This window comes from Mustela erminea, chromosome 8 (genome assembly GCF_009829155.1).
Source record: "Mustela erminea isolate mMusErm1 chromosome 8, mMusErm1.Pri, whole genome shotgun sequence".
Lineage (NCBI taxonomy): Eukaryota > Metazoa > Chordata > Mammalia > Carnivora > Mustelidae > Mustela > Mustela erminea.
The window spans coordinates 81,848,044-81,873,639 of NC_045621.1; the positions used below are offsets into that span (position 1 = coordinate 81,848,044).

The 25,596-nt window shown below is 41.3% G+C and overlaps 1 protein-coding gene and 1 long non-coding RNA gene across 7 annotated transcripts in view; both read right to left on the reverse strand.

Annotated features, from left to right (window-relative positions):
* Positions 1-4,450: 4,450 nt before the first annotated feature.
* On the reverse strand, positions 4,451-12,634 carry LOC116597885. 2 transcript variants are annotated; one of them, XR_004288828.1, is made up of 4 exons: positions 11,595-12,634; positions 11,055-11,240; positions 10,262-10,418; positions 4,451-8,053 (listed from the first exon to the last, which is right to left on the reverse strand). It is a non-coding gene; the product is annotated as an uncharacterized LOC116597885 (long non-coding RNA). The 2 variants fall into 2 exon arrangements; XR_004288827.1 differs by lacking the exon at positions 10,262-10,418.
* A 3,157-nt stretch (positions 12,635-15,791) lies between these two features.
* The window catches only part of MBD5 (methyl-CpG binding domain protein 5), a 178,220-nt gene continuing 168,415 nt past the window's right edge, over positions 15,792-25,596 (reverse strand). For all 5 annotated transcript variants that reach the window (XM_032354060.1, XM_032354061.1, XM_032354057.1 and 2 more), the window contains 2 exons: positions 20,219-20,294; positions 15,792-17,265 (listed from right to left, as the gene is read on the reverse strand). In XM_032354060.1, the coding sequence (XP_032209951.1) occupies positions 17,194-17,265; positions 20,219-20,294 (148 nt within the window). In that variant the 3' untranslated portion in view covers positions 15,792-17,193. The remainder of the gene's footprint in view (positions 17,266-20,218; positions 20,295-25,596) is intronic.

A 25,596-nucleotide genomic window follows, 5' to 3' on the forward strand; every position in this document is an offset into this window, starting at 1 on the left:
CCAGAAAGGTACAGCCTGAATTATGTGTCAGTCTTGTTTGGTTGGTTAGCTGGTTGCCATATGGCACTGTGAGTGCCTGGATGGTCAAATTAAGCCATATGGCCCTGGCTATGGGAGATGAAAAGTCTCTCCCTTGCCCTAATCCCATCCCTCTGTGCTTCCTTGTAGGTCTGCTCCATTGACACTCCTTTTTTCTCTCTAATGTCCCTAGGCTCTCTCGCTTGGAAAGCCCAGATCTCCCCATCTGGTTTGGTTTGGGTTATTTTGATTGCCAGGAGCTGAAACCCATTCTGGATGGCTTGGATGGTCTCAGAAAATCCAATAAAATGGAAGTGTCTGAGCTTAGGAAGAGTTGGCTCCCAGAGGCTGTAGGGAGTGCCTTTCATTTCCCTTTCAAGGGACCAGTAATGCATGGTGGCTACAGGGAGAGAGTCAGCAGTCAGCAGCCTACTTAGCTTTATACCGTGGCTTTCCTGTAAGTCATTTGAGGCACCACCTCCTGTGTCTTGGGTTCCGCGTCTGTACAATGAGGATAATCGTAGCACCCATCTCCTGGGATTGTTATGAGAAATAAATGAGGAAGTATCAAAATAAGGGACTTAGGATAGTGCTTGGCATATATGAAGCACCATCATTTACTTACTGTTATCTCTTACTCATGGCTTCTCCTCTTTTCTCCCTGTATCTGTTGTTCTTTTATTCTTTCTTTTCCAACCACTTCCTATGGGTCCTATGACTTAGGTATGTACACTACCTGATAATAGCCGCTGTATTCTCCTCTACTTGATTTTCAGTTCAAGGAGCCATTCCAAGAAGCATCTTTCATCTGTACCTCTTAGTTTGGGGCTCCTCTGAGAAGGAATGTGACTGTCCCCAGTCATCTTTTGAGGCTGTTTATTCAAATGATATGTCATTGGCAACTTAGATTGGCTCTGCTCAAATCAGGTGCCCACCTTGGTCTAATCATCTGAGGCTAGGGGCATGGGGCTAACCATTTCCCTCTCCCTCAGCAGGCCCATGGGGCAGGTGCAGGTTCTATGGGAAGGGAGTGAAGGAAGGGTGGAAACCCCCAAATATGCTTGCTGTATTTACTCTGTGAAACTCCTGCAATCTTTGACTTCCCCAATGATGCGGTTCCTCTCACAACACATGTGGAAAGAGTAATCCTTCATGGTGGCTTTGCTTCCTCTCCACCTCCTTAACCCCCTGCCTCTGACAGTCCCCTCACCCGCTCACCTCAAAGTAATTCCCTGAAGACTCTGCTCACCTCTTTTTCTCCTTGCTGGGTCTGCATCCCTGAGCCTCCTGATCATCTCTCCTTTGTGAAATTCTCCCCTCTTATTTTTCATGCTGTTAACCAGCCTTATGGTCCTTCTGCCTCATTCATCAGCTTAGCCACTTCTGCTACTTTAACAGATACTTGGGCATCTAATCTTCTGTCTTGGATTGTAACCTTCTAGAAGGCAGACACAGTGTCTGGTACAACTCCATATTCCACAGAGGCTTCTACACAGTAAGCATGTAGCTTACATTGTGAGTGTCTTAGTCAGCTTTTGTGAGGATATGCTGTAGGAACAACCCCCAAATCCCAGTGGCTTAAATCAACAAAGGTTTGTCTCTTGCTCATGTTTCATGACTCGTGCAGGTCAGCTCCAGCTTGGCTGAGCTCTGTGCGCCACCATTCTTCATGTCTCAATCACTGTGGGATTGAGAGTAAAGGAATATTCCTCATCTAGAATATACATTTGTGGATACAGAAAACTGCAAGAAACATGACAGAAACACACAATGACTCTTGAGACTTCTTGGAACAGGCTCTGTCACTTCTACTTACAATCCATTGGCTAAAACTAGTCCATGGTCAAGTCTGATTGTCAGCAGGGTGGAGAAGTAGGAAGACACCACAAGCATGTAACAATGAAGTCCTTTTGTAGAAGGTGGGTTGTGAATAATTGGAGAAATGATACAGCATTCTATAAAGCGATGTAACAGGGCTGTTTAAGGGAACCTTGACAAGGAGAGACTTAAAGGTATTTCAAGGGAAATGTCATAGTATCCACATTTCTACACAACGAGGGATCCATTTTAAGATATGACTTAATTAGAATATAAACAATTCCTGGGGTGCCCGGGTGGCTCAGTCATTGAATGTCTGCTTTTGGCTCAAGTTGTGATCCCAGGATCCTGGGATGGAGACCCACCTCAGGTTCCCTGCTCAGCGGGAGGCCTGCTTCTCTCTTTTCCACTCCCCCTGCTTGTGTTCCCTCTCTCACTGTCTCTGTCAAATAAATAAATAAAATCTTAAAAAAAAAAAAAAAAAGAATATAACCAATTCCTTCCATGAGAATGGGCATAAACCTTTGCTTCTTCTGGTGCTGTGAATGTTTATCTATTTCCATAGGGAAAACACAATAACCATCAGAGAATGCAAGTGTTAGTGACAGGAAGCTACAGAACTCACAATACCAGGGCCAGATTTTTCAGAGCTTGATGGAAGAAATGGAAACATTTTGGAAGAAACAGTTGATACTTAGTATTCACTGACTCTGTTTTATGACAAGGCTGAGATTTACCACCAAGAATCCATGGCAAGAGGCAGCAGATGACTGTGGACAACAACAACACAGGAAACACAAAAATGGCCTAGATCACACCTGAACTATGCCTTCAGTTAGGCAGATTAAGAGTTTTTATCACTTTCCTAAGGAAAGGGAACCTGAGACAATCCTTGAAGTTCTTTGGTGTTAAGCATAAGTAATAAAATTTATTTGGTTCTCACCACAGAGTGTTGGGTTAGTCTTAATGAGTACTTGGGATTGTTTTCATGGACTTATTGCAGAATTTTTAGGTATCTGGCCCAAGTGAGACCTACCTTCCTAGTAGATTCCTCATAACCAGAGTGGGCAAAACAAGGAGAACAGACCCTCAATCCAGGATTTCGTTTTACTGAGGCTTGTTCGTATCTCGGTATGACAAGTGCTGCAGGCACTCAGTAAGATGCTCAGTGAGGAAATTCATTCTTCCTGGAACAGATTGGGCTTGATGCCAATTATTGGGAAGGATGAAGAGGCCCCTAGTGGGCCTGAAACTAGTTAATGAATTCCATCACTCTGTCAAGGACATGAACCACTTGTTATAGGGCACAATTTAAAAACCCAGAGGTAAGTGCCTTCCTTTATTAACATGGGCTAATTCTGAGCAATCCATGATATAAATCTCAGCCTCTAAACTTCTAAAACAATAAATCCAACTACATCAAACTCATTGTGATTTTTTGCAATTTCACTGAAGATTTTCAGAGACCCGGGGGTGGGGGGGTGTTTAAATATGTCTCTTCTCCTAAAATTTCCTGATTCTTTTGTGGGAAGTGGGGAGGGTTGGAAGGTCACCTGATTTCTTCACTCTTCTTCCACAACTGTCAATACCTCTCCCTTCAAGAAGCTCCCTCCTGCCCAGCAATATGGCTAGGGAGGCTTCCCTTTACTCCAAAAAGGGGTTATCACAGCATCTTTCCCTCAAATTGAACCTCCTCCCTCCCAAAAACCTTCACATAACAGCTACCAAGAGGATATTTTCTCCATATCATTAGGAGCTGTATACTATATTTTTGTGTGTGAGGTTGAGTACAGTTATAACCCATTTATTAACTTTGAGATATTTATTTTATGTACCTGAAACTCATCTTCTACAGGTAAAATAAAGACTGAGGAAAGGTTGACACTTTGGCTTAACAAACAATCCTATCCTGGGATTGCCACTTTCTACCTGAGTACCATGGACAAATTACCTAGGATCTTCAAGTTTTCGATTCTAGAATGATGAAATGGGGACATAAGAGTACCCATCTCACAGAAGTGGATATGGATTGTCACGTAACTCACATCATGGAGAGTGCTTTGCGTTCTTCCTGGCACATAACAAGTGCTCCAAAAACATTAGCAATTATTTTTATCTTAGCAATACTTACAGAGCAAGGAGAATATGTTCCAATCACATAATTTGTTCCAAACTTATGTAGTAGTTTTAAGTGTGTCTGCCAATTTTTGTCACTCTATCAAGAAAGGCAGTCGAATTTCCCTTTTCAAGAATATGGGCTGGCTTAAGGGACTTGTTTTTAACCAGTTAAATTAGGCAGAAGCAACGACACGTGACTTTGGAGGCTTGGTTAGAAAAGGCAATACAAGGGGCGCCTGGGTGGCTCAGGTGGGTTAAGCCTCTGCCTTCAGTTCAGGTCATGATCTCAGGGTCCTGGGATCGAGCCCCGCATCAGGGTGGGGGAGGTCTCTGCTCAGCAGGGAGCCTGCTTCCCCCCCCCCCCGCCCCCCGCCACTTCCTCTGCCTGCCTCTCTGCCTACTTGTGATCTCTCTCTCTGTCAAATAAATGAATAAAAATCTTAAAAAAAAAAAGAAAGAAAGAAAAGAAAAGGCAATACAACTTCCACCTGGCTCTTTCTATTGTGTCTTGAGACATTTGCTCTTGGAAGCCAGACACAATGCTGTGAGGAAGCCCAGAACACACAGAGAATTCACGTGTAAATGTTCTGGCCAACAGCCCCAGTGGAGGTTCCAGCTGATGGCCAGGATCAATCAGCCACTGAACATGTGGAGGAGAAGCCTTCATCATGACTCCTCAGGCACTGTTTGACTACAACCCATATATCAATTGATAGCCATCTAGCTGAGGTCAGGGTAGGCACGCACAGGTGATGTGTACATAGCGGTAGTGAGTCTTGACAGGTGATGCCATTTATGTCCTTTGTTCTTATCTCCCAGCTTGAAAACTGTATGAGTTTCATAGATGTAGAACAACATATGAGTTATGTGTCATCCTCTAAGTGGCATCGTTTTTAGGCATGTTGACAAGTACACCACCATTTTTTTCCTGGGAATGACAGAACGCAATGCTGGAATACTCCACCCTCAACTTACCTTTCATCCTTGCCACAATTATCTGGTTGTCATGTCATTTCTTTGAACTCATGGGGATGTGTTAATCTTGGCCATGGAAATTACAGACACTGAGGATGGGGAGGTAAGGGCTATGGTGCCCATCAAAGCTTATCCTATGTAGCTTGCTATTCTGGTCCTGGAGAAAGCATTATCTTCTTGCCTCCGGAGATGTGCCCCATACAATCTTTTGGAGTGAAAAAAGAGAAGGGCAAAATCTAGTCTGAGGGAGCTAATAGCCTACTGTGAGGTATAAGGACAACATGTACACATCGGTTGGATTGTTCCTTGCAACCCCATCTGTTTGATTTAATTCTGTCCAACAAAAAGGACAGTGTGACGTGCAGGGCTGTGTTGGGGGTCAAGTAGTATGGAAAAAATGCTTCAAAATAAAAACTCAAATTAAAAAGTGAAATTAAAATTTTAAAAAGAGAGAGAAAGTACTTTAAGAAATTGTCTTCTCATTGTCGGTCCATGGGTGGGTAGATCTTACAAAGATTAACACAGACAGCCCTAGCCTTTGTAAACACGAATTCGCTAGAACATTCCAATTACCAGCCCTCTTTCATAGAGTCTTGGAACATTAATCTGAGAAGAACTTTATTATTCTCCTTAAAATTATTAAACCCAGTGAATGGTGTGACTTGCCCAAGGTCACATGGGCAAACAGGAACACAGCTGAGAGCACAGTATAAGCTTTTGATTCTGACCTTATGGCTCTGGGTTCTGACACAGAACCTTAAGTTGCTGACCTTAACCAGGCCATTCCCCATGCCTTAATTCAGAGGGTCAATGATAACTTGACTGAGCATCTCAGAGAGCAGCTGGGTTTATACCTTGAGGTCAGTGGAGAAAACTTGAGCTGTTGGTATTTTTCCAGGAGGATAGGAAAAATTATCTGACCTATTCTGTCGTCAGAGTGACCTCTCTGAACAACATGATATGGTGGCATAGAATACTATGGCCATCTTAACACTCATTACACTTTAATAATTTTTTGGTGTCTGTCTTTGACCCTCGGCATACACTTTATGAGGGTAGGAACATGGTAGTCACACTGACTCTGGTATCTTAGAGGAGTGTTAGCATATGCTAAATGCATAATAAGTAAAAATATTTGTTCATATGTGTACAGATAAATGGTTGTTGCTAATCTGATATAAAATGTTTCAAGTAGCTTTTCAGGTACTGCTGGCCTAGAAGATCTGCCCAGCGTCCCACTTCCACCATGAGCTGGCTTCTGCCTTCTTTCTGGGCTTATTGTCTCCCTCTCTTCTTCCTGGAAATTCAGTCAAGACTTACTGAGTGCATTACAGCTCCCAGAAAATCATGTTGTTCCCTACCCCTTTCCAACCTTCACCCAACTCCTGGTCTTCCCTTCATTCCCTCTCTCTTGATGTCTTTCATTCCTGCTGGCAATGCCTGAATTTCTACTCTTCCATACGTCACTTAATCTGATTCCCCAAAATTTAAATCTCCCCATATTCCAAAGCTCTTCATAATTCACACCTTGCAGTGGGTTTTGTCAGGTATGGCAATGATTGTTTACATGCATTCCTCATTCACTGGCATAGGAGCCCTTGAGGGAGGGGGCTTTTTAACTTTATCTCAGAGGTAAGATGTTCTGAAAATATTTGCGGAATGGACGAACAAAAAAAAATTACATCTCTTGGAAATTTTGGCATTATCTGGGAGTATGGAAATGTATCCACATTTTTAGAAGTCATCGTAGTCCGCTTGGTTCATTCTTTAGGCTTATAAAGCCTCTAGGGCTCTGAGTTCAGATGAGAAATCCACCAGGAGCCAATTTCCCTCTGAGCTGGGCTCCTTAAGAGAAAGTTCCACAGGATAGTCAGCTCCAAAACTTGTAGGAAAAGTTTGTCTTTATGCCTTGGAAAGACCTCAACACATGGATCTGAATACTTTATGGCTTCATTTGTACAATGTTTTGTTATTCTCAAAATTCCTGCATAGGTGATAACCCTGTGGGGCAGATGGTGCGATACCAGCTCCCCCCAGGACAGATGAGAAAACAGGTCGAAAGACGTTAAAGCACTTGCCCAAGGTCACAGAGCAGAGCTGAGACTAGAACCCAGTTGAGCTTCTTTCCCACAATGTCATAACCTTATGAATGAGCTGGCTAGAACTACACAGCTTGGCTACTTGTTGAGAAAGCCCCAGAACGTTTCCGAGACTGGGACTGCATGGAGTACATACGCACATGCATAGTGAGGGTGCCTGACCCAGCTCTGTGAGCACGGCTGTGCCCTCTCACCCTGCCAGGAGTGGCACAGGCAGCGCTGGGCCTCCATTCAGGCCCTTACACACTGGGTCAGCAACTCTCCTGAGCAGGTGACAGAATTGGGCAGTGACATTGTCTCACATCCCAAAAGACATATTTAATAGACACTTTGAACTTACAGAAAGATTGAGGTTATTCATATAACCTAATATAAACCTGGATTCCACGTTAGTTATCAGATACCCAGGAAGGCTTTCTTTCCTTTTCCAGTAAAGTAGAATTGAGCATAGAAAGTTAAGTATGAGAAACTGGGTCCCCCTCCAGGAGCTTCTTGTGATGGTTCAGTTCCATCACTGCCTTTTGTTCACTGAAGCAACATATTTTGACCACCCAGTATTTTGTCACTTAGGGTAATCTCGGAAGGAGGATGGTCACACCCCAGGCACCATGTAGGAAAATTCACTAGAGGGAGAGAGGGAGAAAGAAAGATTTCTATTTCTGTTCAGTTCATCTCAGTCTTTCTTAATTTCTATTTTGTGTGTTTTTATAACACACATAGATAGTTAATTCAGTAGTACACAAAGAACACACAGACACACACACATTTGTTAATAGTATGTCCTCAAAGTTTGGAAATCACTGCTTCACAACAAGGAAATCTATTCTTTGAGGAAGGAACCACACCTTTCTGGTATTTAGTTCTCCACTCAGAAAGCTAGGAGCTCCTCGTGATGGCAGTCATCATGGCCTGATCTCTTCCGGCTGACCTGGTTGCCTTGTGAAGCACAGAGCACAATGTACACACTTTCTCTCCTCCCAGGATGCCCCTCCTGCTCTGTGATCGCTTCGGACATTTGGGAAGAGCTGGAAAGCAAAGAGAAAGGGGAGGGAAGGTTCTCCCTTGCCATTGGTGGCTCTTGCTCAGACCAACAGCTTACCCAGAGCGAGCCCAGTGCATTTCTCTACTCCAGTTTTTGCATGCTTTCTTTTCCAGCCCCTGTGAATGTTTGCTTCCCATTCTTTGCCATATAAACGAGAAAATGAGGGGCACCTGGATAGCTCAGTGGGTTAAGCCTCTGCCTTCTGCTCAGGTCATGATCTCAGGGTCCTGGCATCGAGCCCCCGTATTGGGCTCTCTGCTCAGCCCCTCTCTCTCTGCCTGCCTCTCTGCCTACTTGTGATCTCTCTCTCTGTGTCTAATAAATAAATAAAATCTTAAAAAAAAAAAAAAAAAACCAGAACAGTGAGACTCAGCTTGACACCGCAGGCTCCTGAAACTCCATGCTTGTTTTGAAATTTGAAGGAGCTTATTGATTCTAGATAATCTGTATTTGATTGGAAAAGAGGGACAGAGCCTGTAAAAGGTCACAGAAGATTTCCTAAGGATATCTTCTCTCATCATGAAAGCTATTTAAGATTAACTTGACAGGGGAAAAAAAAACTATGTTCTGGGGGGATTCAGTCACAGTCCAGGGACCAAAGCCCCTGGCAACTAGTCCCCCCGGGCCCTTTCCCACATGCATTTTTCTGCAGCAGCCCAGGATGCTGAACAGACGGGAAACCCCAAAGTGGCCCTGCCCCTGGGACCTAAGCATTTAGCTAAATCTACTCCATCCGTGTTTAACAAATTCTACCCCTTCTTTTAGCAAGATATAACTAAGAATTCATAGACTGAAAAGTCAAGGTACAATATTTAGACCTAAACTTTCCATTTAAAAATAAATAGTAATACCTAATAACACTTGAAAATACTACCACTTCAGATGATTTGTTCTTTCCTTTCCGCTTTTGAAAGCACGTCCCATCGTATTATTTCTTTTCATTTTCTTATTAGTCCTCCGAGTACTGCTAACTCTAGGATATTATGAACACCTTCTTCACACCCTCTATATTCTCAAATCTTTTAGGAAATCCCTGAGCCTTGCTTGGTTCAAAGTCTTACTCCTCTGAAGAGCACCCACGTTTAAATCAGGGAAGAGAAATAAGTGGTTAAACGTGAATAGCAGAACCCTCGTAAGTGATGACCGCACAGAAGACTGGATCTTCCTTTGAGACAAGTAAGGGCTTGGCCATTCCCCTCTGTGGATGAAGGAAATGAGTGAGGCTCAACCCCTATTATTAGCAGTAACAGTAATGACAATATCACGACTTGCCTAGTATTTACTCGTTGCCTGACACTTTTCTAAGAGCTTCACAGAGATTGGTTTATTTCAGCCTCAAGCACACTGATGATTCTATGATCCCTCAGTTTTTACATGATGAAACTAAAGCTTGCCAGGAGATAATTTGCCTGAGGTCACACAGCTCCTGAATAACTGGTTTCACATCCCAGGAGTCTGGCCCCAGGATCTTTGTAGTGATTTGTCGTAAATCATGGAGTCAGTGCTAAGAATTGGGACCCCAGATTTCAGTCTCTTAAGTTAAACATGCCCTTCTCTGTACTAAGCTCTGCCTTCCCTGATTTGATGGATTTTAAGTCGTTTAAACTCTTCATATCCTGAGCTACTTATATGAGGAGCTGGTCCTGACTTCCTTCTGAGGCTGAGGGTTAGAAGTTCTGTTTCTGCTCTGAATGCCACTGTCAATGCAGTTCAGTTCTCCGGGACATCATTTTCCAGACCAGTTTATTAGAAGAACACTTTGTAGGTCCATGTCTGCATATGGCATTCTGGACAGTCGAATCCATCTAAGAAAAACCATAGGCAGAAGATCCAGAAGCTCCGTGCTGAACTGGAAGAGCCAGAAAAGGCCCCCACGACACAGTTTGCTTTGGACAGAGCTGCCGCGGACAGGTAAATACCACTCTCCTACCTTTAAGGACTTCCTGGAGAGACACGACAACTCTAGATACAATTCCTCCTTATGTGTGACACTTTTCCCTGGCAGGAGTTCCCTTTTCTGATCTAGACCTTTCCTGGAGCAGCTTAACAACGACCATTTTCTGAGGGCCTGCTCTGAGCCAGGCACTAAGACCTTTGTCTGCATTATCTCGTTCCAGCCTCAACCCCATGAGGGAGTGCTACTATCATCTTTTGTAGATGAAACTAAGCAGAAGTAGTTTAAATAACTTACCCAAAGTTCAATGAGTTAATAGCGCAGCCTAGATATGACTGTAGACGATTCCTCTCCAAGAGCCAGTTTGCAGAGGTTACAATGGGCTGCCTCTCTATCAAGGGTCCATCTCCTGTGTACAAGACCCCGTGCTCGAGGAACAGCTATTTGCTGGGCCCTGGATCATAGGATTGAATGCCTGCTATAGCACGGCCTCTGTTGTGTGATTTTCTTTTTTTAACTGATAATTAGTTTTAAAAAGCCCTATGTTCCATGTTCATTGAATGTAGGAGGTGGTTAATGTGGTTGGGGATACTTTCAAGGATATGTGCATAATAATGGGCTGGAATGGATGATAAAAGATCATTGTGGTCTCCCCTGCTGTGAGACAGAGGTCCCCTCAGCCAGATGGCCTTGTCCCGGCCCCCAACTCCCTGTAGTCTGCTTTCTGGTGCTTTTTCAACCCCCAGTGTTTCCTGGCACCCCTGTCATCCCCTGGGCTCCCGGGCAGCTTCCTGTTTCCTGGTGCAGGTGCGGAGGAGGCAGCTGGTGTGCCAAAAATCTATACCTGACCTACACTTACCTGTGCACTTTGGCTAGCAGGCCTGACTCTCTAACACTTTAATGCTTGGGGATTATAAAGTTCCCCAGCCCTGGAGCATCAAAGGAGAAACATTACCTGTCTGCCAATACAGCACGACTTTGTGGGAAGGGAACAGGGACCTGATGCTGTTGGCAATAACTGTGAGCATGCTGAACAGCACTTATTTAGGATTATTAAAGTGAATTTACACACATAGACTTATATACGTACCTCAGGACTATGATGGAACTTGCTCAACAAATGTAGTATCAAGAATTATGGTGGGCCCAGAATGTTTTTTAATTTTTGAGGATGTAGGTGCTTTTTAAAAATGCTGCACTCGAAATGAGATCTATGCTGCTCCGTGTTGTCTCACTCCAAAAGCCCGTTCTTCCCACGGCAGTCAGAACAGTCTTTCTGGAACACAGACCCGCTCCTATCATACCTCATCCGGAAACCCTGCAGTCGTTCCCCGTCCCCACTGTGCTGCCGAAGCAGGGTCTGGGTGAGGCACCCCCAGGCGGCCCCTTTCTTCTTGCCCACTGCCTCCCCACCTGCTGCTCCTCGGCTATTCTTCTCTCGGGCTCCTGCCAGCCTCCAGCCTTACACACGCCATTCTCTCTGCCCCAACACACTCCCGTACCCTTTTCCAGGTCCTACACTTCTCCTTTGCCTGACTCTTATTCATCTTTCCTGGGTCCTCACTGAGCCAGGTCAGGGGCCTGCCATGTGCTTCCCAGCCCAGCCCTGATCACCCTTTATGGTACTTACATGTGCCACTGGCCAGCTCCTTGACTGCTCTGTCCGTGCAGAAAATGGGGTCTGTCTTATGCACCACTGTATCCCTACAGCTGCGCACTGGGTGTGGCATAGAGAGGAATTCAAGAACATTTATTATATGAATGAATAGATAATGATATCTCCCAGATCTACCGAACTGCTTCCACCAGAACTTACAGGAGGATCATGCAAAAACCGCTACCTGAACCAGCTGTTGTAGAGACCTATTAAAATATATACATAGCATGGTACTCTGCAGCCAAAGTCCTCATTTTGACCCAAGGCAGGCAACTATACTATTGTTGAGAAAACTTTCGTCATGGAAGCCCCTTACACACATCTGAAGGGGGCCATTAGTCTTCTTGTAAACCAAACAAGAATATTTAGATTACTTTCCTAAGCTCTACATGGGATTTCTCAAAACATGACTGTCTTGGGTCTCATGATCAAAAGTGTCAAATGTGCTCAGAATGAAACTGAAGCTAACAGATTCTCTTCCTTAATGATGGACTGAGAAGTGCTCCTTTGGATTGGAATTTGTTTTGGATTTTGATCTAGGAATCAGTTTCCTGTTGATTACAGCATGCAAAACATGCCAGTATTTCACACAGTGTTTCCTAACTGATTCCATTAAGGCAGTGGTTTTCAAGTCTCACTTTGTCCCCTCCCCCATCCTAAGCCCTGTCCCTCTCCCCTCGCCCCGCCCAGGAGACATTAGGCAATGTCTAGCATCATTTTTGATTGTCACAATTTGGAAAGGATGCTACTCGCATGTGATGGGTAGAGACAAGGGAGGCTGCCAAAGGCCCTAGAATGCACAGGACAACCCCCACAACAGGGAATGATCTCACCTAAAATGTGAATAGTGCTAGGTTGAGAAGCCCTGCATTGAGATCGCTCTGTAGACACCTTGGTGCACAAGAACTAGGCCCTGTTGATCTGTGTAGTGCTTTCCAAGATGTGTGGAAACAAAGCAGAAAAAAAAAAAAAAATTAAAAAGTGGCGAAAAGGGGGCGACTGGGTGGCTTAGTCATTAGGCATCTGCCCTGGGCTCAGGTCATGACCCCAGGGTCCTGAGATTGACCCCCACATCGGACTCCTTGCTCTGAGGGACGCCTGCTTTTCCCTCTCCCACTTCCCCTGCTTGTGTTCCCCTCTCTCGCTGTGTCTCTCTCTGTCAAATAAATAAATAAAATATTATAAAGTAAAATAAAAATAAAAAGAAGTATGAAGGCTGTGTTTTTTCCCCCAGCCTATGATTTAGAAATTAAGATGCACAGCCTTTTTCTAAAGTAGAATAATTCCATTTGGGGAGGTTTACTGGATAGACCCCAGTCCTGAACCAAAGAATCTCCTACAGAAATATAGTAAGTGGCATTTAGTATGGAATTGAACAGACCCTTGAGTGTGAAAAGTTTTGGGTGAATTCAAAACCATATTTGTTTTTCGTATTGAACACGTTCAGGTCATTTTTTTGTTTCCTAAGAAGATAACCATTTGGACAAAAATATCCACTTGAAAGGCAGGTGAAATGTAAGCTGCTACTCTTCTACACAGACAATCCAGTGTATTTATACTTAATCCATAAAGGCATGATGTTACAAAACACATTTGTATATTGTGAAGCCATCTGGCATCAAATTTTCCAATTTATAGACAACTTTGTATTTACATAACAAATTATTAAATCAACCATTTTTCCGGTTTATAAAAGGTCGCTGAGGTACACACACAGTGTGTATAAAAGCAGATAAGGCTGATAATACATATTTACAGTAGATACAAATTAATCTTTCATATTTGAAGATAATGCTTTTTATATATTTTTCTGTATCAGACTCCCCACTGTTAGCAGGATTTCCCATGCTTGAGTTGTTTATTGCTTTTTGGCTCACTGATTTATTATTCACTTCTGGGTTGTTTACACGTATGAATTACTAATGTTCTTATCTCTTTGGCTAATGCAAATAGAGTGAATGAAAGAAAAAGATAAATTAATTCAACATTACAGTTCTGGCTGGTTGATATTATTTTTTCATAGCCCCCAAATGAATCAAGTAATGCACAACTCATTTTATACGCTACATTGAAAAGTCTTGAGACTCGTGTTACACCATTTGGGCATAAATGGGCAAAGTAAACAAGGTATCAGATTTTCAGTAAGGTCTAGAATCTTGGCTTTCTTGTCAGAAAGAGCAATGTCACCAGCATCTTAAGCATCTTAGATTTTTAAAATCTCAGTGCAAAACCGCTTGTGACTTACAAGGACACGTTGCAAACTGCAGAGAAAATTACCAAAGTTAACTACAATGTGTTACCATGGTCTGAAATGAAAAAGGAATCACCTGGGATAAGTCAGTCGGGAATCTTCATAAAACTTACAGAAAGCAAAATATCAGCCCTCTGCTGTTCCCACAATTTTGCAGTGTTATGTTAAAAAAAAAAAAAAAAAAGGACTGTGTTTACTTGAAAAATAGACACAGCAAATAACTCAAAGTCAGGGTCCAAATACAAGACTAAAAGTGGCCCATGATCTCACAAGGAATGAATATTCTTAAAGCATTTACATTCACAATGAGACTGAAAACTACAAACCAAAAATATTCCTTTAAATAAATAAAAACGCTGATAGCTTTTAATGCTATAAATGAGACAAATCAAACAAGAGCCACTCAGTTAATTTTCATTCATTTGAAATAATCTTTAAAAACTCTTAAAGGTGTAGTTCATTCTCCTTGTGCTTCCTAAGACTGTTAAGGGACACAACATAAAATTAGATTTTCTTTTCCAAGAGGGATATTATGTTCTCTAAAGGAGCAAAAATTTTTCATTATTTCCATTGTCAGATTTGTTGGGGGGAAAAAAAGAGTTTGCTTATTTTAGGGAATAAAAAAATGTAATAATGTAAAAGGGCTAGCCTTCATTTTTAAAAAATGAATTGGCTTCAATACAAAGAGAAAGAAATGGCTCTGTGGGCAAAATTCAAGTATGAGTGACCAATTTTTTAATTGTAAAGTAGGTGCAACATTTAAAAAAATGTTACAGCACTGCATGACCTGTAATGCTAACAATATTTACATTAACTGCTTACACAAAACCATAGAACTGTAAAAGAGAGGGGGGGAAAAACATGTGGACTAAAACAACAACACCTAGATCCACATCAAAGCTGTAAGCAACCAGTGAAATCATGGGCACTAACATACTTTACATGGCTTACTGATGTAAAGTACACATTGGTGGGGGAGCACACACCTAATTAGCTTCAACTATCTAAAAGAAGACTTGGTGGACACAAACTCAGTCTAAGGACAGACAGCAAGGGCTAAAAAAACTTCTACATATCAACACGCACACACAGACACACACACATATGCAGACACTGCAACATACAAACACACATATGCGTCTACCTGGGACTACAAACAGCCTGTAGATGAAACAGTAGAAAAGCAGGTGGTGGGGAGGAGAATGTTTCTGGGTTAAACATATCAAACACATAAGATGTATCGACTAACCTACACAAAAGATGACTTGGGGTGAGTGCATGAACGGCTGGCAGGCAATCCCATGGTTACATGAAAGACACAATGAACCTACCCCCAGAAGGAAGGGTTCCCGCCTCCAGGCCGGGAAGCCTGGGGTAGCCACTTGCATTCCATCAGGCTTGGGGGTAGGGGTGAGGGTGGGAGTGGAAGGACAGTGAGACACAGGAGACCGGGGGAAGAACTAGAGCTGTTAGTATCAACAGTGAGCCCGGGTGGAGTGCTCTGTGCTGTGGCCCCAAGAAACCAGCTGGAAGAATGACCTTGGTCTCCTTTTTCCTGAGTTACTGGAACTCTGCTACATTGTGGGACTGAGTATGGGGGGGGTCGGATGAGAGAGGAGGGATAACGGAGGTGGTGGGCATTTGGGGATCCAGAGCCTGCTATTGAAAGGCTCCCAGTGACTGGAGCTTTAAGCTGTTGAGTGAGCCCTAGGCTAGGGGACAGGGTAGCAAGTGCCCTTGAGGGGGTTGAAGGATTTGGTGGGGGGGCTGGTGATTCTAAGAATAAAGGGATAATGGATCCCCTTCTTTTGACAATCCATCAGTGGAAGTCAGGCTGGAGGCCGGAAACTTCACTCAAGTGCATGGGAGATAGGGTTAGACCACCACCACAAAAATTGTGAAAAAAAGACGGAAAATTATGTTGTGCTACATTTCTTATTAATAACCTTGTACTTTACAATGGCTCACAGTTTTAGGTTTGTATACTTGTAATGTAGTATTTTCTCTCTACATTTGTTTCACATTTTTTTCTTACTTAATATAATATAAATAATTTGGTTAATAGATTTAACCTGCACATTTCAGCCACATTAATATATATAAGAATCTGTTAATGGTATAAATAATTCTTTAAATAAAATAAATCTGATATGTTACATAATACTGATAAAAAATTACCATTGCTAATAATTTTGTAAGCCACCTTCACTTCCGGTGTGAGTATGATGAATGGCTATGAAACCTGCTTTGATGATTCCTATTTCTTCTTGCCACTACAAAAAAACTGAATTATAATCAACCTTACCTCTGATAATGGTTTCGAAGTGGGGCTTTTGCCTCCATGTATGGAAACAGAGAGTTTTACATTGTCAGGTACAATCTGCAAACAAATCCCACTCTGAGCGTCAATGGTGGTGCAGCATAAGCTAGCTAGATCAGTAGGTGGCTATCAAACGTTAGCTACAGAAATGACTGAGTAAAATATTCCATCTAAGATTTTTTTTTTTATAAAACCTATTCTACTTTAAAACTTAGGTAAAAAAAATATGCAACAAATGGTTGCAGTTTCTGAATTCTTAATTTAGACCTGTGAGCCCTCATCCCTTTAGAAATCGGCAACGTTTTGATTTCCTAGGCACCCGAAATTGAGTCCAGTGCTGCCAGGCAAGGTTCATTCCAAACAGACAATATAAATGGACACTCGGTGGTGTGCAGTGTGTATGTCATCATTCAGCTAATACATCATCATGCCTTTTCTTTGCTGTTAAATACAAAAACAGCATCTGTTACATTATCATAGAAAAGCATTTAGGTTGTATTTTTATTTATCACTTTACACTGGTAGTCTCTGGTAGGTGTACTCCATAGAAACCAAAGAATTTTGTACACTATTTCTTTGTACAATAAAAGATAGAGTGTGCATTAGGTACGCTTGTACATGACAATATTGTACAATATTTACACTTCTGATATCACCGTGAAATTCTGTATTTTCTATATACAACACTGAAAAGTCTTCGGAAACATTTGGACATTTCTTATAATCACAATTTTAGTATTATAGAAAAAGTTTCTCAGTAATCTCTTGACCGTTTCTCACTCTCATCAGTCAGGGATTTTGATTGGTTTTCCAGCCTTCATTATCCTTCCTGTTCAAAAAAATACTGTGTCACTGCTTCTTTTAGCACCCTGTGGTGGTGGTAGCGATCTGCTGTGGTATAAATACTGATATAACAGTGGCCATATCAATACCTATCTATAGATAGATTTATCTGTGCACGTTCCTTTACTCAACACTGCGCATTGGTGGAGTAGTCCCTGTTATCTGGAGATCTTCCTCCTCTTGGGTTTGGGGGGTCTCATTTGTCTGTCTCCCTGTGGGATTTGGTGAACCTGGAAATAAAGAGGTGGAAAAAAACAACAACAGAGGTTGAAAGTACAAACACCATATGATTTCTGACAAAGAAATGGGGGAGGAAAGAGAGTCCACCTTTCCTTTTCAATCACTGATATCATGAGGCATTTACATTTTCTGTCAAGATCCCAGATCTCAGTGTGTCCCCAGTCACTACAGAGAAGGAGGAATAATAGGAGCTGATGTTCAGAACAACACTGTGGGAACCCAATAAACAGTGGGACTCCAAGGAGGAACCAGAGAAAATCAAGTGTGGGTAATGCAGTGTGCCGTTGCTACCCCTGCTGCCCATTTAAGACCGAAATAAAGCCTTTCCTGTTAGCGATCCCTAGATCACCAATTTCAGTAAAGTCTAGAAAAGTGGAAAAATACATACCAAACATGTTTTCTTCTTTCCTTCGTCACCTGACTTATTTTACAACCACTAAGAAGGGTCAAAGGTGGTAAGAACACGCGCGTAGCTCAGCCCAAGGAAGTTTATTCATGAGAAGACTTGGAGTGAAAAAGAGAATACCACTACCATCTGTTGGCAGATCTGAGCTTGTATAGCCTCGGAGGAGCGAGTAGTACAAGTCATCTTTATATGCTAATACAGAAACTGTAGTGAGTAGGGCCGTGTATCAGATCGACCTGATACACGGCCCTACTCACTATAGTAGGAACACGGCAGGGCGTGATTGCCAGGTATCAGAGAGCAGGTATGGTTCTGAGGGGCAGAGGACAGGTGCGAGGGAAGTGATTTGGTGCCCCACATTGGATGTGGCTACATACAATGTATGTATGTAGGAGATAGGAGAGGGCAAGGTCAAGACCCAGGAAATGCAGGCTAGTCCCGAGGCAGTGGTATAGCTAATGCTTAACAACCTGCTTCCTGTGGAAGGACACAAGCCTATTGTAGCATTTGCCAATTTCCATGGTGCAAAAACTTCCACCACAGCCAATTTCAAAGCTACCATCATAATGTCACAGAACTCATAGTTAGGAGATGTACCCAATCAGTTCTCAAGGTCCACTGCAAGTTGGCTTAATTGTACATTAAAAAAAAATAATGTTTAGGTAACAACAAAGGCCAATGCTATTAAAGTCAAATGCAAAAAGCTTTGAAATAAATTTTGAAAACTAATGTTTATAAGTTTCTCAAACTGTCTCTTCCTCCTAACCTGTCCATGTACATCTCTTAAAACCACTAGTTTCTGGTGAAGAGCCATAACAGAAAACTTGTTAAAATTGAGGAAAGAAGACTTTATTTAAGACTGCAAACAAGTCTTGGTAATCTGTGGACCAAATATGTCCTGTAAAGGTATTTTGTTTAGCTGTATGATGCTTTAATGTTTTAAAAAAATCATTGTCAATGGTAAAAAGGGGGGGGATTTTATTCCAGACTGTTAGTGTCTTACGAAAAATTGGAAGAGCTTGCAACTCTGGCGTAATTTCTCATGCAGTTGAGATCTGCTGGAGTGTGGAAGAAGGAGCTCCTTCTGGAGGGAGCATGGACTCCGGGTTGCTACAATTCCCACCAGTCCTGACTGCCTACTGGCCACAAAGGCCAAAACGTCCCACAGCAAAGACCAGCAAGGTGCTCACCAAACCCATTTTCTCTTCTTCCTGAACAGGCACACCGTATATTACATTTCCTAGTCCATTTGAGTTAAGAAAGCCGCGTGGTGGGGTCAGACCAGAGGAAAATCAGCAGGAGTGCAGCCCTTTGCTTATACTCTTCTCCCACCTGCTGGATGGATGGAAGTGGCATGAAGGAGCACTCTGAGGCTCTAGGGAGTGGTGGACACTAGATGGAGAAAGAAGAACCCGAGTCTCTGAATGACTGTGTGCAGCAAGCCCTTCCCCAGCCAGCACCAGACTGAAGTGAGCAATGCCTTTACGTGTTGCACCTCTACGGCAGCCTACCCTGACCTCTTGGTTGGCACTTCTCAGTCCCCTTGAGTTGCTGTTTTTCTCACACCTGACCCACTTTATTTACTCACAGTATTTGCCTGGTCTTAGAAGGCGTTTAAATGTATAATTCCTGCTTTGGAACTTTCCTAAATTCTATCAGGACATTTACTATCTTAGGGTCTTAATTCATCCATCGGGAAAAGGATGGGTTGGATCACAAAATCTCTACAGCCCATGCCAACACCAACATTCTGTGAATCTATAACCTGTATCTGTCAATCAGTAGCCACTGAAGGGGTTGTTAGGATCCAGATAAACTTGTTAACACAAAGTGTTGAATAGAAAAAAGGAAATCAGCTTTCATTGCTGAATAGCCTTAGATAATTTACATTTTTTAAAGAAATTACCAAAATTATACTTTGAGTGTTTACATGAGCCAATACATGAATTAGAGGACAATGATTAAACTTCTCACATTCAATACTATTGAATGAACAGTTCAGTAAAAATGTGAAGAAGGAATAGACGCAACCTCTCAAAAACCAGAGGTTACAGTGTTCAATAATTTAACAATGGGATTTTGTGCCAAATATTTCCCTTCTTAGGTAACAGTGGAAAGGAAATGAGAGTTCTGTCTACGCTTGATCTTGACCCTATTGTCCAATTTCCCTTTTTTTTGTTTTATGGAAAAAGCAAAATTTGCATTATTGACTATTTAGGCAGCATTAGTGGCCACTGTTACTGAGTCAAATGCAGAAACCTGTGGTTTAAACTCGAATATTTTGCTGCTCACATTTGGGAAGTATGTTTTGTGTGAAAAACAAAAGTTATCTCAGAAAAAAGACATAGTTAATACTAGTAGGTTATTTTTGTCTTAAATTACTTTAAATCTTCTCTGACATCAGTCTTTTTTTTGAGCTTAGTAATTTAGTATTGCTACGTGACTTGCTTGTCAATATTTAAGAGACTTTGCCAAAAAAGTGCAACACAATTTATTTTCAAAGAAACACAGTATAATGGAAAAATAAATTAACTTACGGTCCCAGACATTTTGTCCAGTTCACTCATGGCCTCATGAATAGCAGCTTCTAAATGGTTATTTAGCTTTCCACTTCTGGAATTAATGAAAATAACACACCAGATTAATAAATAACACACCACTCTCAATTTAATCCCCTACTCAGAAAACAGAAGTACCAATTCCACCAGAGAAAGTCAATTTATATTTACATTTGAAAAAGATGACAAACGCTCCAGGATTCTGACCACTGAATACTAATAATAAAGTCACTAAACAACAAAAAGAATGGAACACATGAGAGGGGACAATGGATTCTTTCCCCACCACATGCTTCTTCCCCCGTCTGATGTTTTTGCAAGAAAACTGGGCCATGGGTCTTCGTCCCCACAGATGCAGCTTGTCCTCCAGGACTCCAGCCTGCCCTGCATTGCCTCTTGTTCTGGCTTGTCTTTCAGGCAGCCGGGCCGTGCTGCCGCGCCAAGGGTGGAGGGGCTGAACTGCAGACTCTGGCCACTAGGGAGCTCCCTCTGCCCTCTCTGGCGCGTCCTGGCTTCCAGAGTTGAGCAAGTGAAGGCTGAATCCGGTGTGCCCGAGTACGCACGTTGCATGTTCTGGGTGGCCAACAGCTTTGCTCGTCATGCCCAAGGCTCCCTCCATGCCTGGGCCCACCGCATTTTCCCCCAAACTAAAATAACTTAAGTATTTGAACAGATAAAGAATGACTCTCTCAGAGAATCTATCACTCGTCTGAATTTTTTTCGCTACTCAGCATTATGCACGTGTGGTCCGAATAATAAAAAACAGTACATCTGCCACTATTGAAACCATAGGAAGTTGTTGAACTAACTACTTAAAATCAGGCAAATCCATATTATCTTACTCCTTCTGTAGTTTTGCACCCTTCGTCTACAGTAACTTACTTTTTCCTTTTTTATGTGTATAAATAATGACCCAATTATTCTGAGTACTAAGGTGATTCATTTCATTCCCCTTGTCACGGCAATTACTAGAAAAGGTGCAGAGATAAACCTTTTCAGAACAGGCTGTCAGCATGGTTCTCCAAGAGTTAAGTCTCACCTTAGCATCTACACGGAGACTGGAAATTTGCAGTCGTGGAGGAATTTGGCTCATATTCCCATTTAGTTTGGCTCACATCATGTTTAAAAACCTATTTGAACTTTAGTGGAATGCCTTTAGATGAGGCCTTTCGGTTTACCCTAGCCCCCTCCAGGTTTTACCCTCGTACTCTGGACTGGACAATTCACACACTTAGTTTCTGTGTACACCCCAGGAGTATAATGCCAGGAACATCATGCATGCTCCACATATTTACTAAAAAATTTTGTCCAAAGCGAACACGATGTCTTGATATTTTGGGAAACATATATGAATTTAAGTCATTTTAACTGAAAAAAAAGAAAAAGGTTAATGGAATGCTTTTAACTAAATTATGTGGGAAATACCGCACCAACTCCTTCCTCTCACCTTTCGCTGGCCTGTAAGCCAGCTTCTAGCTTTTACATTCTTCCCACTTATTTTTAGAGATATAAACAATGCAGAAAAGTGCATAGAATAAATTAACCCCTAACAAACCTACTTCCAAGAATAAACTGATAATACATTACCTACTTCCTTTAAGTTTTTTTTACAAACAAAAAAAAAAAGGCTGAAATTCCCATTTGTCATCAATTCCTAGTCATCAATTCCCCTCTTCCCCAAAGAGTACTGTGTTGTGTATTTTTCTAGTAAGTTTTTATATTTTTTATTTTATTTATTTATTTGAGATTGAGGGAGAACACAAGCAGAGGGGCAAGGTGAGAGGGAGAAGCAGACTCCCCACTGAGCAGGGAGGCTGACTCAGGGCTTGGTCCCTGGACCCTGAGATCATGACCTGAGCCAAAGGCAGACGCTTAACTGACTGAGACACCTAGGTGACTCTGTTTTTATATTTTATATGTCCATGAATAGTACCTGGTATTGTCTTTTATGTGTGTGTGTTTTTTAATATACACACAAAGATGTCTATCAGGTATGTTATTGTATACATTCTATTCTGCAACTTGGCTCTTTCTCCCTTATCACTGTCCAAGTACTGAGCACTGTCCAAATTGATATTATAATCTATTTGTACACTCTTTTATTTACCTACCCATTCCAGTTTTAAGGGACCATGAGCATCTGGTGCAGTCAGTCTGAGTTGCTTTCCCAGTGAAAATTTTGCTATGCCTGATTCTGAATTACTTGAGGTGGGGATGGAGGGGTGCAGTCTGATCCCAGGACTCTGCCGGTCCTGTCAGCTTGGTTGGGGTTGGGTTGGGGCCCCATTTATGGGCTGTTTGGCAAAGGCCTTGACAGTATCACATGTTGCCTAGTTGCCTAACAATATTAAACCTTGAGTAATATGTTAAATAGATTTAACTTAACTATTTCTTTTGTGTTTAAAAGTATGAATATACATTTCAAAAGATATTTATGTTATGAATATTTATTATAATATCTTAAGGACTTATAATAAACTGCTTAAAGTACTCAATGTCTAAAATGAAAGTAAAACATTTTAATGAAAAACGATTAAAGAATTTTGGTTTTTTCACTTTTATCTTTTTTTTTTTTTAAGATTTTATTTATTTATTTGACAGACAGAGATCACAAGCAGGCAGAGAGGCAGACAGAGAGAGAGGAGGAAGCAGGCTCCCTGCCGAGCAGAGAGCCCAATGTGGGGCTCGATCCCAGGACCCTGGGATCATAACCTGAGCCGAAGGCAGAGGCTTTAACCTACTGAGCCACCCAGGCACCCCTCACTTTTATCTTAATAGCAAAAATAGCTACTATTTATTGAAAATAGTCAATGTGCCAAGAATTGTGTTAAATCTTCATAAACATTATCTCAATCCTAACAGCAAGCCTATGAGGTAGGCATTAATGAAAACTGTTTATATGCAATACTTCATGACCTTTTAGGAGAACTGGTAAAACCAATTCTAATTTGGTAATGAAGAAGATGGATATTTAACTACAAATAATTTTTTAAAAATAATAAATTCAAAGAGCCATGAAAAAATTTTCCCTATGAAAAATTGCAATAATATCACCATTAAAGTATAAAAATAATTCAATATTATTTGCTGAATAAAAAGACAGAATTTAGGACTTTGTGATCTCATTCTTCAACAAGGTGTTTAAACTGTTTGTAAACAGCTTATATTAATTTAAGCTAAATTAATAGTGTTTTTCCTTTAACAAACTCAAGTAGTAAATAGAGGGAGAAAGGACTACTTGTGGAAGAGAGAGTAGATACAGAGAGGTGGGGCATGAAATTACTTGAATGCATCAGGATATTCAAGAGGTAAAAGGAGATGCTCCCAGGTGTTAAAGCTGCAGACTAATTTTTACACTAACTGGTCAGGTAAGGGAAGAATGAACTCAAAAAAGGAAGAAAAATTTCCATGAGTTCATGAAATGAATAATTAGTCAAAATTCAGTCTTGCAGTACCAAGGGCCTCCCTGTGGAGTCTCTTCCACTATTTTCGATTCCCTGCTGACATTTAATAATAAACATTTTTACTAATGGACACTCTAAAACCTACTTGATTAAGCAATAGATGTTCATATAATCACATTTCTAGTTATTAATGGAGATAATTGCCACTTCTATTCTTCACCATCTATATTGTCACACATTATCCTTACCTTCACTAATTGAGAAAAAAGGCAGGTACACATCTGTGAATGGTACAGGAAATGAAAGAAAGGAGAAATTGCATGTTGCTCTACACTGTCAGTTTAGAATCGAAGCAACTCACTTCATGTAGAACAGAACAAATTTGCGTGACACATAAATGTCAAGAATCTTAGATTCTGAAACCTAATCCATAGAGAAAGTATGAAGATTGAAGGAAATGTAACATGCTGGGGGAACTGGGTGGCTCAGTTGGTTAAGCGTCCAACTCTTGGTCTTGGCTAAGGTCATGATCTCAGGGTTGTAGGACCAAGCCACACTTTGGGCTCCACGCTCAGCAGGAAGTCTGCTCGGGATTTTCTCCCTCTCCTTCTGCCTCTCCCCTCCATGTGCTCGCAGATGTGTGCTCTTCCTCTCTCTCTCTCTCTCTCTAATAAATAAATAAATATTTTTTAAAAAGAAAATTTTACATGCTAAGTATAATTTCTTGGTTTTAAATTGAAAGTAAGATTTATTTTATCACTTTATCACTTTCCAGCTTAACAAAAATCAGATTATCAATTTTTAAGTTTATATGTATGTATAGATAGAAGATTTGATCCTCATTTCAGTGAAAATCATAACAAATCTAAAAGCTACGGAATTTTTTCTTTAATGAAGTTATTTTCTCTTTTAAGTATAAAATGACCCCAAATAACAACCTCAATACATATATGTTAGTATTTCTTTTGTGATTAGGTTGTAATAGGTGTATCAGTTTAAAAATATTTATTGTGCAGTTTGATTGCAGAATATTGAAAATTAAAATGACTACATAAAATTCTAAGCATCTAAATAGGGTGGTAGAATGTTTCAACTGGCAAAAATATCTCATAATTGTGTTTTCTTCACCTGTATCTTTATAATAAAAATAGCTGTTTACTAACTACTTACCATGTGCCACATACTGTGCTGAGGTTTTTTTTTTTTTAAGATTTTATTTATTTATTTGACAGACAGAGATCACAAGCAGGCAGAGAAGCAGGCAGAAAGAGCTCTCTCTGCAGAGAGCCTGATGCAGGGCTCGATCCCAGGGTCCTGGGATCATGACTTGAGCCGAAGGCAGGGGCTTTAACCCACTGAGCCACCCAGGTGCCCCTGTGTTGAGGCTCTTTTTAAATTATCTATATTATAACAATGCAAGAGGTAGATATTAACATACCCATTTTAGGAATGACGAATTTAGGCTCAGAGAGGTTAAGCAACATGCACAATGGCACCCAGCTCTAAAGTGGTGGAAACAGGATTTGAACTTTGAAACAGAATTTTCCAAATTCTGCCTTTCTTCTTCAGTTGCTTCTTCCCTCCTTTTCTTCTGTCTACAAAAGCAGTCAAATCTTTGTCATTTTCATGTTATTTTTCAGGAACTTTCATATTAAGGATAGGAAGAAGCCTAACTAATTTATGTCAGCTCTCTTTATTCCATATTTATTTGCTCTTCAACCATGGCCACTTTGTTTTTACACCTTCCACTTCATTGGAAACTGTTTTCACTAAGGTTGCCAATAGCCTTTAAATCGCCCGGTCCAATGGAGATGTCTCAGTTCTTGTCTTAGGGGACCGCTATTTATCATTTTATCATTCTGGAAGCTTTTGGTCTTTGGTTTCTAACATCCTATTCTACTGCCCCCCACCCTTGCCCCCATCCTCTTCCTCCTTTTTGATTTTTCTCATCGT